Source organism: Vidua chalybeata, chromosome 1, assembly GCF_026979565.1.
Source record: "Vidua chalybeata isolate OUT-0048 chromosome 1, bVidCha1 merged haplotype, whole genome shotgun sequence".
Classification (NCBI taxonomy): domain Eukaryota; kingdom Metazoa; phylum Chordata; class Aves; order Passeriformes; family Viduidae; genus Vidua; species Vidua chalybeata.
The window spans coordinates 3,026,112-3,038,355 of record NC_071530.1 but is presented as its reverse complement, the minus strand read 5'-3'; the positions used below and the strand labels follow the sequence as shown (position 1 = coordinate 3,038,355).

Sequence of the window (12,244 nt, the reverse complement as noted above, 5' to 3'; positions counted from 1 at the left end):
GAATGGCTGGATGATACATAACAGTTAGAAAATTGTGTGGGACAAATCTGTCTCCACTACATTAGGCTGAGCATACCCCTTGCAAAATCTGCACCAGTCTTGAACCAGAATTTTGAAAAACTTTTTAGGCCACAGTCTAAAAATACTGATACAAAATGCCTCTCCTAACATTCATCTGCTAGCAAAAATTGTTATAAAATCCATTGTGCTCCTGTGGGCTTGGTTGGGTTGGGTTAGGTTGGCTTAAGTTTGTGTTTTGCACTTGCAGGATAAAGCTTGACTTGGGAGACCTGGTACTAATTAATATAGTCAGGATTTTATAGACAATTCACTGAAGGCTCTGTGTGTAATGGATGTGGCCTTGAGCTCCTTCAGTCTGGGGAGAGATTTGAACAAACAATTTGCTGAATGCTCTCACTGCTACTCTGCTTTAGAACAGGGCGAACCCAAAGCCATAAAAGTGTTTCATTAGAAGAGGAAGTACCACACTCAGTTCCTTTAGGGAATGAAAGGGTAAAGACACCCTCCTTCCAGAACAGATTTAGGGCTATAAAATCCAAATCAATAGAAACCTCTCCCAGCATTTCTACTGAAGGCACCAAAGTCCTCAACTGGATATTACCTGCTGCAGTAAGAAGACTTTAAATTATGTTTTGTGCTCTAGCCACACAAAAATACGTTAAGCTCCCCACCAACAAATGTGTCAATGCTTCAATCAAGTATGAACTTCAACACAGGAAGGTGTATATGTAATAAAAAAAAATCTCTTTTTAATAGGCTTTACTGCATTTTTACTTCATTTTACCTAGTTTGGGACACTTCAGGTGTGGTGTTAACTCTCCAGCATTTTAAACTCAAAAAGAATTGTATTACTACTGAATTCAATATGAACAAACACCCTGAAAAATTAATTTATTGAGCATTTCTCTGGGCCACAGTGCCTGAGAATGTGGCTGTAAGCACTTCAGGGCCAGTGCAGCCAAAATATAGAATATATGTGATGAGCATCCTTGAGTGATGGTGTGAGCCAGCACTGGGTGGTGTTTGCAGAGTGGTGGGCAGTGCTTGGTCCTACTTTATGGATAAACTCTCTCCTGGGGGAAAGAAAAGTCTTGCTGCTGGGGTGAAAAAATCAACCCATTTTCAGTAGGCAGAAACCCTGAGCTGACAAGCAGGGCTTGTTTTTATGACTAAATGGAGCAGGTTTAAATTATTTTAAACCCAGAACCAGCACAAGACCCCTTGTCCCACACCAAGGAAACTCAGCACGGGTGGCTTTGTCAACATCCCTCACTCCTTCTCCTCTTCTCAGGTGTCCCAAATCTATTAGATTTGTTTCTAGGCACAATGAATGAAGGAATGAAAAAAGCCTGAAGAAGGAGACACAAACCCACAGAATACAAGCAGAAAATGAGTCCCATTTCCTGGTATTCCAAGAGTCAGCTCAAATAATAACACAAAAGATCCTTCAAGAGACATACCAAATTCTACCAATTAAGCAGAGGTTAGAAAAGGAAAAAAACATTAAAGGTTGGCAATTTTGACATGACATCAACACAAATAACAGCCATACCAATAAAGCAGGGCAAACAAAATACAAATCCCAAATATGCGCACTGACACACGACATAATTAAAGGCTTGAGACAAACAATTAAAGACAGCAGCTTAAGCTCTCCCTACTTCAAGCAACTATTAAAAAACACTTTTAGTAATTCTGATCTAGTACCTTACGACTGCAAATATACCACCACAATCTTAAGAGATTCACAGTGCATACTGTAAGAAGTCAAATAAAGAACTCTCACCAAATTAATAGAGACTTATACTAAAGCTCATGTCTCATGGAGAATCCTTAGACAGACCTCTTCCAAAAAGTGGATTTTTGTGGGATTTTCCAGTAAGAAACAAAATGCTGCAGGGAATTTTCTAGAGGGGTGTGATGGCCACGCACAGACACAACGTTCTGCTCAAGGTACCACGAGGAGACCAAACCCACTCCCTCCCTCTCTCTCATAAAGTATTTCTGTAGCTTTTTAACTGTAATTACAGGCAACTGAATCATCCTGTTGGCTTAAATGGATTAAAAACAGGCAACTGCTCGAGTGTGTTTGTCAGCTGGGGCTTTAAGCACTTGGATGTGGAGATGATGAGGCTCAGAGGGATCTCTGGAGCCACCCACTCGGACTTCTTCAATAATCCTTCAATTCAACTTCCTCAATATTGGTTTTGACTCACTCGGATTATGTTCTGTCACACAAATTGGTCATTTCTGATGGAAAACTCGCTGCATGTGGCTTTGTTACATCTGCAAATTGTTCATTGTGTGTGAAAAATTTTACAGTCTGGATTTGATCTTCATTTTTTCCGGTTTGGTTTGGTTTTGTTTTCCTGCCAGACTCAAGAGGCCTCCTCAGAAGTGTTAGTTTTTCTCACTGGTTTCCTCAGGTTTAGTGCCCTTCCCTCTTGGCATTCCCACAATTCATCTTCCCCTTTCTCTCCCTGGGGAACACCCTGTGAAAAACAACAGTCAAAACAACAAATGTGGTAGAAGGATTGAACTGAACACTTCAATAGTCGTTTAATGTCATTTTTTTGTGGGTTTAGGGATAGGTTTTGATATAGTTTCATTACTGTCATATCTGGATGGCATAATAATGATGAACCACTTACATTTCCAGCCCTGCTGAAGACAAATCCAACAGTTTGCCATAAACAAAGATCAGATTCTACAGATTAAATTCAGGCTGACGTTTTTATTCTGAGCTCTGCAAGTTTGCCCTTGCTGGAGATTCAGCCAAGGGAGATCACATCATTTATCTTTTGCCTTTTGTATTATACCAGTAAAACAAAAAATTCCAACACAAAAATTATTCTCTGCAAAGGAGAGTGGGAGTTCAGCAGTTGAGAATTTACATGCATATCTCATATTTTCAGAGTGAAAAATTGGTGGCTTTTTACTTTCATTCCCTCAGGACAAACTGATAACAGCTACAGGCCCCTAAATGAATTTTATTTATGGATGTTGAAGACAGATACATTTTCATTTCCAGCAGTGAGGCTACTCAGATCAATGTGGGAGCACCACGATAAGCAGGCTGACAGAGAAATGAAACAGTAGAAGGTTTTTTTATGCACTTGTGTTAAAGCAAAACAAATATTAGAGGGTCAGTTGTTTCCTTGGGTGATATCTGATGATCACTGCTACAATCTAAGGTTTACAGCAAAACAGAGGGGAAGGAAAAAAAGAACAAAACAAAACAGAAAAAAAAAAAAAAAAAAAAAGAGAAAGTTCCTGTAAATTATGCAAAACAACAGAAAGAAAGCAAAGGGAAGAAATGGAGGCAGAAGGAAATAAACCAGGAATAATCCAGGAATGGAGAAAGAAGGAAATAACCCAGGAATGGAGGCAGAAGGAAATAACCCAGGAATGAAGGCAGAAGGAAATAACCCAGGAATGGAGAAAGAAGGAAATAACCCAGGAATGGAGAAAGAAGGAAATAACCCAGGAATGAAGGAAGGTCAGACTGGCAGAGCTCTGGAGCAGGAATTTTCTTTATTTAAGTGATTCTGTAATCCTGGACATAGCAGTGCCACCCTCATGGGCTGGCACCTTAACACACCAAAAAAAAAAAAGAGGGAAAATGGGAAAAGTGTGAGGAAGGGCTTTATTAAAACCACGACCACCTTCTCTTTTTAGTTGCTGCCTTGTGGTTGACTTGGCTCACTGCTCATGAGGGCCTTTATCCTGTGATTGATGAGCACAAAACAGGCACAGTCAACCCATTTACCAAGATAATTCTATTTTTACACTTGAACTCAACTCTGAGTCATCTGACACCCAGGTTAGACCAGCCAGAGCTAATCAGCATCTCAGAAATACTCACAAGACAGCTCCCAAAAATCAAACAGGAATTCCTAAGAGACAAAATAGAAAAGCTGAGTCTTTCAACACTGACAGTTACATAACCCCTGTTAAAATCAGCAAAGAGAAATTCTTAAATGGCCTCAAGGATCACAGTCATGGGGCTTAAAGTTGCTTCTCCTGTGAGGGAAAGCAGAAGTAAGAGTTTCTTCCTGAATCCTGAATCCAGTGTTGGATTTGAGGAAGCCTGCATGGGAAGTGGGCAAGGCATGAAGAGCAGCCATGTGCACCACATTTTTCATCAGTGTAAAGCGGTACAACCCCATTTATTTCAATATAAAATTTACAGGTGCAACTCCATTTGTTTTGATACAAAATCCACTGGTGCAACTCAATTTCTTTTAATACAGAATTTACAGGTGCAACTCCATTTATTTTAATACAAAATTCACTGGTGCAACTCCATTTATTTTAATCAGTGCCCCTGACATGCTTTGCACATGAAATAGAGGCTGTCTCATGTAATTTCCTTGTAAATCCTCACCTCATCCCTGGAAGTGTCCAAAGCCAGGTTGGACAGAGCTTGGAGCAGCTTGGGATAGTGGGAGGTGTCCCTGCCCATGGCAGGGGGTGGCACTGGCTGATCTTTAAGGTTTCCAACCCAAAACCATTCTGGGATTCTATTTCTATAAATGCTTTGCCATTTTCAGCTGGCTTTCAGCTGGCACTGAGGAAGTGAAACTACAGAGAAAAACCAAGTTTAAATCAGCTTTAAATTAAGTCTTGGGACTTTGGATTTCATATGCCTTTGGACTGAGCTCTTTCTGCAGAAATAATTCTCTAATGGGGGATACAATGCTCCATGCAGGTTCATCAGTGGCCCAACCTTGTTGCAGGTGGAAGAGGCACAGGAAAGAAATAAATAGAAATAGAAATTATAGAAATAGAAATAGAAATAGAAATAGAAATAGAAATAGAAATAATAGAAATAGAAATAGAAATAAATAGAAATAGAAAAAGAAATAGAAATAGAAATAGAAAGAAATAGAAATAGAAATAGAAATAGAAATAGAAATAATAGAAATAGAAAGAAATAGAAATAGAAATAGAAAGAAATAGAAATAATAGAAATAATAGAAATAATAGAAATAATAGAAATAATAGAAATAGAAATAATAGAAATAGAAACTGATCCAAAAGCTTCTTCCTGATGTCTCCATTGCTCCACACTTTTGATGGGAGCAGGAAAGGCTCATCTGGCTGAGGCAGGGGGGTGTGCCTGGGTCAGGCTGTACAGCCCAGCTCGTCCATCTGGGAATGGCATTTCTGCTTTATGAAGTGGTAACAAATCCACGAGCCCAGACACAAATCCAGGTTATAATGGCTTCATAAATTGCCCAATGACAGCTGATGTGAGGCAGGTATTGCAGGGCATGCTCTTGGGGCAATGATGGGTGCATGAAAATGTAATGGAGTGTGACCTGAAGGAAAGCAGGTTAAGATAAATGGAATTAATTAGCCACTGGCAAGGCTTTAGAGTGCACTTGCATAATGTTTCTGGGGCACCATGGGTGCAGAGCAGGAAGTTAACAGGGAAAATGAGGGTTTGGGACCTCTTCTTCCTGTGCCTGAGGCAGGCAGTGACCATGAATCCAGTTAAATTGATCTGCCTGTACTGTTCATAGTACATTTTTACACTAAGAGTTGAAGACTCTGAAAGGTTCATCATCAAGACGTAAGAGTATTATTCCCATGAAGGTCTTTCATTTTTCATAAGTCCTGATAGATCATAAATTGCTTTAACAGAGACTTTCAGACTGGAGTCCATGTGCTTCCATCGTGAGCCACTTTGCTTCTGTCACAACGGCCTTTTAAGAATTTCTTGAATCACATTTCTTCATTCATAGATATTGTTCTTAGCATCCTAAATTTGTGTGCATCTCCCAGGAAACCCAGCAGAGCCACCCACTAGTGCAGCAATTTGTTGTTTGAAATTCCCTGCTTGTCACAGCCCGTGATAGGGAGGGAGGGAAGGAGTCAAAGGCACCCAATTGATTTAGGAGGAGTTTTCTCGTTTGAGTTTTTGAAGGCAATTCATTTCATTATCGAACATAAACTTTGTGTGGCTTTTTTATAGCCCACCTGTCTGAACCTGGTCTACAACTGCAATTAAACTGAGGGAAGAAATTTAAGGGATGGCTTTTTGCCAGGCAGTCTGGCTGGTTTGTTTTTAATTTGCTTTTTTGCTGTTGTTACACAAAAGGTTGGGTGTGCTAAGCCTAAGTTAGCATAAGTCAGTTTCTTTTTCTTTTTCTTTTTCTTTTTCTTTTTCTTTTTCTTTTTCTTTTTCTTTTTCTTTTTCTTTTTCTTTTTCTTTTTCTTTTTCTTTTTTTTCTTTTTCTTTTTTTCTTTCTCTGTTTTTTTTCTCTTTTTCTTTCTCTTTTTCTTTCTTTTTCTCTGTTTCTTTCTCTTTTTCTTTCTCTGTTTCTTTCTTTTTTTCTCTCTCTTTCTCTTTTTCCTTTTTCTTTCTCTTGGTGACACAGTTTAGTGGTGGCCTTGGCAGTGTTGGATTTACAGTAGGACTCAATGATAATAAAAGTCATTTTCAAACAAAATGATTCTCTGATTCTGTGATCTAAAAGTTAAAAGCAGAGAAAAATCCCCCATGAAAATTGAAAACACATGTTTGGAAACTGAGTCCACCCTGACATCTTCATGGCACATGCACAGAAATTAATGGGTCACGTTTAGCCATGGAAAGAGCAGTTAGATTATAAAATTATTGGGAATTTGACACTTACATGAATTCCAGTGCCATGATAGTGAGATGGGGAATTAATCACATTGTGTAGCCTTACAAGCAGAGCAATTATTTGGTTATTGGATCATTATTACAGATTTCATTATGCTTTGGTTAAAATGGGTGTCTCAACAGGAGGGGTGGGGTGGGAACAGCTCAAAAGTGACATATTCCTGAATTTAATTATGATTATGAGTGTCTAAAGTGGAACTATAGTTATGGACAGTCCCTGTGCTGGAAATTCTTAATTTCAGCATCTCCCAAGCAGACAATACCTGCCCAGTGCCGTGCCATCTTCCAGGTCATGAGTGGGATCTATGAAAAGCTTTTAATTAAGGTCAAGGAAGCCTCTTTGACCAGGCTGGGGGGAAGATCAGCTCCTGCTGTGTGCAAATGCAGCACCAGTCAGTCAGCAGCCCTTCCACAGGTCATGTCTTCTGGGCAACATAAAACAAAAGTGCTGGATAAATCTGTCACTGGGAAAATGAGGTTTTACCAGTCTTCCATGGAAGACACCTGCAGGAATCTCAGTGTAAATCTCTTCCTGCTGCAGTGCTGGTGGCAGCCCAGGTAACAGCACCAAAGTGCCTTAAAGGAGGATTTTGATGTCTCAGGGTTTCCTGATTGATGGATTGAGGCAAACCTGAGCTCCCATTTTTTGCTGGATGCACTGTCCCAACTCCATAAACAATGCCAGGAGCTGCATCACTGACCAGGACTGCATGGGATGTCTTCAATATATCTTTAATCTGACTTAAAGAAGTCTTGGTGGCCTGCCCCAAACCTTCCACAGGGCAGGAAGACACAAAGTTTATGGGTAGGAGGGAGGGATGTGGGGTCTGCACAGGGGTTGTGTCCATACACAGGACAGGTCATGCAGGGTGGGACCTTTAAAAAGTCCCTTCCAACTCAAACTGCTCCATGATCCTGTACAGAGGAGGGACAGGTGATGGGGGATTCTCGTGGGTCAATGAGACTCCAGTGTTCCCAGTCCAGCTGTGGCAGGTGGGGAATCAATCACCCACGTGCTCCTTTGTACTCCTTTGGTCTAAATCCTTCCTGAACCCAAATCCTAAACCTGTAACAAACCATATCCCTGCTAAAGGAGGCAAGGGAGGCTCGTGTTGGCATTTCTGTGGAGTGATTGCTTTTTTTTATAGAGTTTTATTGCATGCACAGGAGGCTGATCATGGATGTGTGTTGCGTGTGTGTGTACCTCAAAAACTCAGACCAATTCTTGTCCAACTAAGCTGCTCTTACTGAGCTTGAGGAATTCATCAGCTGGTCCAGACTGACAAATTTCAGGAGCTATGAATGAGCTTCTGCTACTGAGGAGAATGATAGATGTATATTTAGTGCAGATTCAGCTCTGAGCTAATTACTGCCTCCAGCATCTGAACTGTATTTTTAAAGGTGTGTCATAAAACTGGTGTAGTGACCAGCTGATCCTCCTAAAAAAATGAAGAGAAAGGTGTTTTTCTCAGGGCTAACATTACCCAAAAGTAAAATGTGCTACTGGGCACAAGGAAAAAGCCTGGCAGGGCTGTTTCTCAGTCTTGTTCCCACCCTTGTGTCCCTTCTCTTTGCCTCTTCATCTTGAAAGCCCTTGAGCAGGTCTAAGACAGGCCCCATCCTCAAGCAAACTTTTACAATAATCAAAATGAAATTTTCTTATTGGCAGTGAGGAATTTGGAGGGAAGCACAAATGTGTTGGGGGCCAAGAGTTTGTCAGGAGGGGCCAAGAGCCCAATGCCTCGTTGGCTGGAGGCAGAGCCCTTCCCAGAGTTCAGCCATTGGAAGCACATGTGGAAAGGGAGGGATTTTCATGGGAAAAGCAAATGGCACATGCCTGATGCAGCTCTAAAGAGAGGAACAAGAGAAGAGCCACAAAATCAAGGAAAAACCATCTCACTGCCACATCTCCTGTGGACATGAGCAGAGCAAAATCCCTGAGGAAAGACAAGGAAATAAACCTGTGGAAGAAGAGAGAGTATCAAAAGCAGTGATGTAATTCAGCTTTTTCTCTTGAAAATGTCTGTTCTAAAAATAGCCCATGTTAGTCTTTCAACAGTGACACATCGTGAGGTCTGCTCTTTATGGAAAAAAATTAATTCTAGAGATGCAATGGCTCATCTCTGCCCTGTGTCTGTCATCTAAAGGGTAAGATATCTTACATAAAAGAAGGTTTTATTCCCCAGCATTAAACCAGCCTCTCTGAGGCTGAATTTAATCAGTCAGGAAGGTGGAGACCTATTACCAAGTGCTGCACGGAGTAAGTTCTCCCAAAAGCCAGGAAAGGCTGTTTTCCAAAGGTGCCACTATCAAAGAGGATCAATGGGATCATCAACAATCAAACTGCACCTCTCATGGAAATATCTGCTTTAAACTTAGCCACTTTAGGCAGCAGTAGTAAGCCCAGGCAGTGGAAAAACGTCACTATTTAATTTTAAGGACAGGACAGTGCATCCAACTCTGTCCCAGAGCAGAACATCCCTGTGCCATGGGGGATCTCTGGCTGCAATGAAAACAAATTTGAAAACAAATCCCTGGGATTACTGCCATGCACTCAAAATGGTGCACAAAAAGGTCTTTTCTCCAGGTAAAACCAAAAATTCCAGGAGTGGTAGGAAATGCTCAAATAAGCAAATATCCCTCAGCAAGGAGCAAAGAATTGATCTGCTGCAGGTCCTGCAGAGAAGAAGTTGCCAAAATCCAGCTGCTGCCCATGTGCATGGAGAAATAAAACCATAAAATAAATTAATTAATTAAAACCATAGAATTATTAAGGTTGGAAGGACCACGGAGATGATTGGATCCAACTGCTAACCATGATCCACCTCCTCTTTGTGACAAGCCACCTTTAAGGGAGGAATTAGGGCCAGAGACTGCCACAAAATTGATGTTTGCCAGTGCTGGGAGAAGAGAGGGTGGACTTGGATCTGCAGTCTCTGCTGCCACAGCCTGAGTTCAGCACAGCTTTCTCTGTACAGCAATAGCTCTGCAAAGTCAGGCTGGAAATCCCTTCCTGAGGGATTTCCTTTCCTTTTCTGTTGGGCAGAAATCACGTGCACTGCTTGTGAGCAGCCTTCCTTGTCCTGTGAAGCCTTGCAGCCCCTTGTGCTGTGTCCTGCCCCTGCCATGAGTTCAGTGCAGCCATCCAGAAGTGATGCCCTGGTGTACAATCCCCAAAGGAAATCCGTGTTTTCCAGTTTGAGATGCAGCAGATCTGCCCCCTTAAACCTCCCCTGGGAGCTGCCAAACACCCCCAGAGTGAAACCATGAGGGAATTCACTCACACACAGATCCCTGCTGGCTGCAGACACACCAAGCAGGCACTCAGGCTTTGGGGGAAAGGAAGGAGGGGTGGCAACGTCCTACAGCCACGTGCACACAAAATCAGAGGGAAACCAAACGTGTGGTGATGCCATCGGGATGAGGCTGCTGCATCCCCAGCTTTGCCAGCCCAGCCCTGTGCCACCTTCCCTCCTTCAGGCAGCCCCTGAAGTCACACACAGAATATTCTGAGTTGGAAGGGAGTTCACCTCCTGCTCTGCCCCCACCTTCCCCCGTCAGCACCCCTCAGCAAGGCTGTGTCTGTGCTGTGCCTCACAGGAGGCAGCTGATGTGCACTCAAGTTGGTTATCAGGAGCCCATCAGGGTCCCCAGGGTCACACACTGATGGGTTTAGGGGTGAGGGTGGGGACAGTCCCCCCCAAAACATGTGGCATTGGAAAAACTCTTTCCACACTTCTCCTTATAACCAGTGTTTCATAGCAACTGCTTTCAGCTGGAGAGGAGTAGAGGGGAAAATGGGGTCTTGTCACTGGTGCTCTAAATTAAAATTGTTGCTCTAAATTAAACTTTCTACACGTGCAGGACGCCAGGGAAGTGTCCCCAACCAGGGAGTGAGAGCAACCACTTGCCCCAGAAAGTGCAGGGTACCACCCAGGCAGACACACCGAAAGCAACAGGGCAATTGCTGAGCCAGCACCTCGAGGATGTGTAATGATGCAGTGGGTGCCAAGTGTCAGAAATTTCCCTTAAGTGTCAGAAATTTCCATTTGTATTTATTTCTTTGCTAAGGGAACTGTTCCCATTACCTGTGCTGCAGTGAAATCTCCACACAGCAAGTTACTGTGTTTAATTATTCATTTCCTGAAGGTAAACAATTCACCTTCCCTTTTCAAATCTCTCCCCTTCCAGAGCAATAAAACCTGTGCATGCTTTTGTGTGCTTGCCCTGCTTCTCCTGCCCAGCCTTTATTTTAAAAACACATTTCCCAGTCCTTCTTTTCCTACAGAGCAGCAACTTCTTGTAGACTTTTCACCATCAAATTAATTCTGTAAGGAGTTCAGGTGCTGGACAAAGCAATCCCAAAGGTACACCCAGAGCAAGAGTCACTGGGAATTTGGTGGAAATCTCCTTCCTGTGGGAATGTGCTGCAGTTCCTCACACAAGGCACCACTATGTGGATTTTTTTATTTGTTGGTTTTTTTTTTGTTTTTTTTTTTTTTGTTGTTGTTGTTGTTGTTGTTGTTGTTGTTAAGGTTGGGATTAAATGTGTAAAATGGTATTTCTTGTTTGGACTCCAATGTTTTATTAGTTTTTATTTACATTACAGTCTCATAAAGTGTGAGTTTTGTAGTACTTCTTTCTAATAAGTCAAAAATGGAGCTGTATCTTTTTCTTTATAAGTTTTTTTAAAGGATAATTGTCTAATTAAGAAATGAAACAAGTTATTTTTACTTTTAACTTAATAGCTAACTACTCGTGGTCTATAATGCAGATTTTTTTTTATCTAATTACACAGTACTACTTAAACTCATGAAGAAGAAGGTGAAGAAGGACTAGCTTCTGCTTTAAAACCTCCATCTTGCTTTCTATCTATTCCTGTATTCTAAACCCTTAAACTCTGAGTTTTCCACTCTGTGATATCACACACTTCTATCCAAACTCCACACCCACAATCCCAGCTCTGTCATTCCATTTTGGAAGCTTCTCCACAGCCTCAGGTCAATGCAGTGTTCTCCTGGGGGTCAGTGCCTGGCAGCACAGAAAGTCCAAAATTCTCAGCAGCCAGGGTTCCAACACTTCACCACTGTTCATTTCTTCTCTTCCAGGTGGGCTGCAAGGCCATGATGGTTTTCTTCCAGTACTGTGTCATGGCCAACTTCTTCTGGCTGCTAGTGGAGGGGTTGTACCTTCACACCCTGCTGGTCATCTCCTTCTTCTCGGAGAGGAAATATTTCTGGTGGTACATCCTGATCGGCTGGGGTACGCATCTCCCCCAGGAGGGGATCCTGACTGGCATTTTTAGAAGGAATTTAGCACAGATACCTGGGGGCTCAGGTGGGGCAGAGGTGTTGTAGACAGCACCCAGCTTCCCCTAAAGTCCCAAGAAGGATTTGGAGTGGCTGGTGGATGAGAGGCTGGACACGAGTTCAAAACGTGCCCAAAAACCCAACTGACGCAACCCTGGGCTGCATCAAAAGGAGCGTGACCAGCAGGCTGAGAGAGGTGATTCTGTCCCTCTGCTCTCCTCCTCTGAGACTCCACCTGCAGACATACATCCAGCCATGG

The 12,244-nt window shown here is 42.2% G+C and overlaps 1 protein-coding gene across 1 annotated transcript in view; it reads left to right on the top strand.

Annotated features, from left to right (window-relative positions):
• The window catches only part of VIPR1 (vasoactive intestinal peptide receptor 1), a 100,759-nt gene that overhangs the window by 72,084 nt on the left and 16,431 nt on the right, over positions 1-12,244 (top strand). Inside the window, exon 7 of the mRNA XM_053943370.1 lies at positions 11,785-11,938. Coding sequence (XP_053799345.1) covers positions 11,785-11,938 — 154 coding nt within the window. The remainder of the gene's footprint in view (positions 1-11,784; positions 11,939-12,244) is intronic.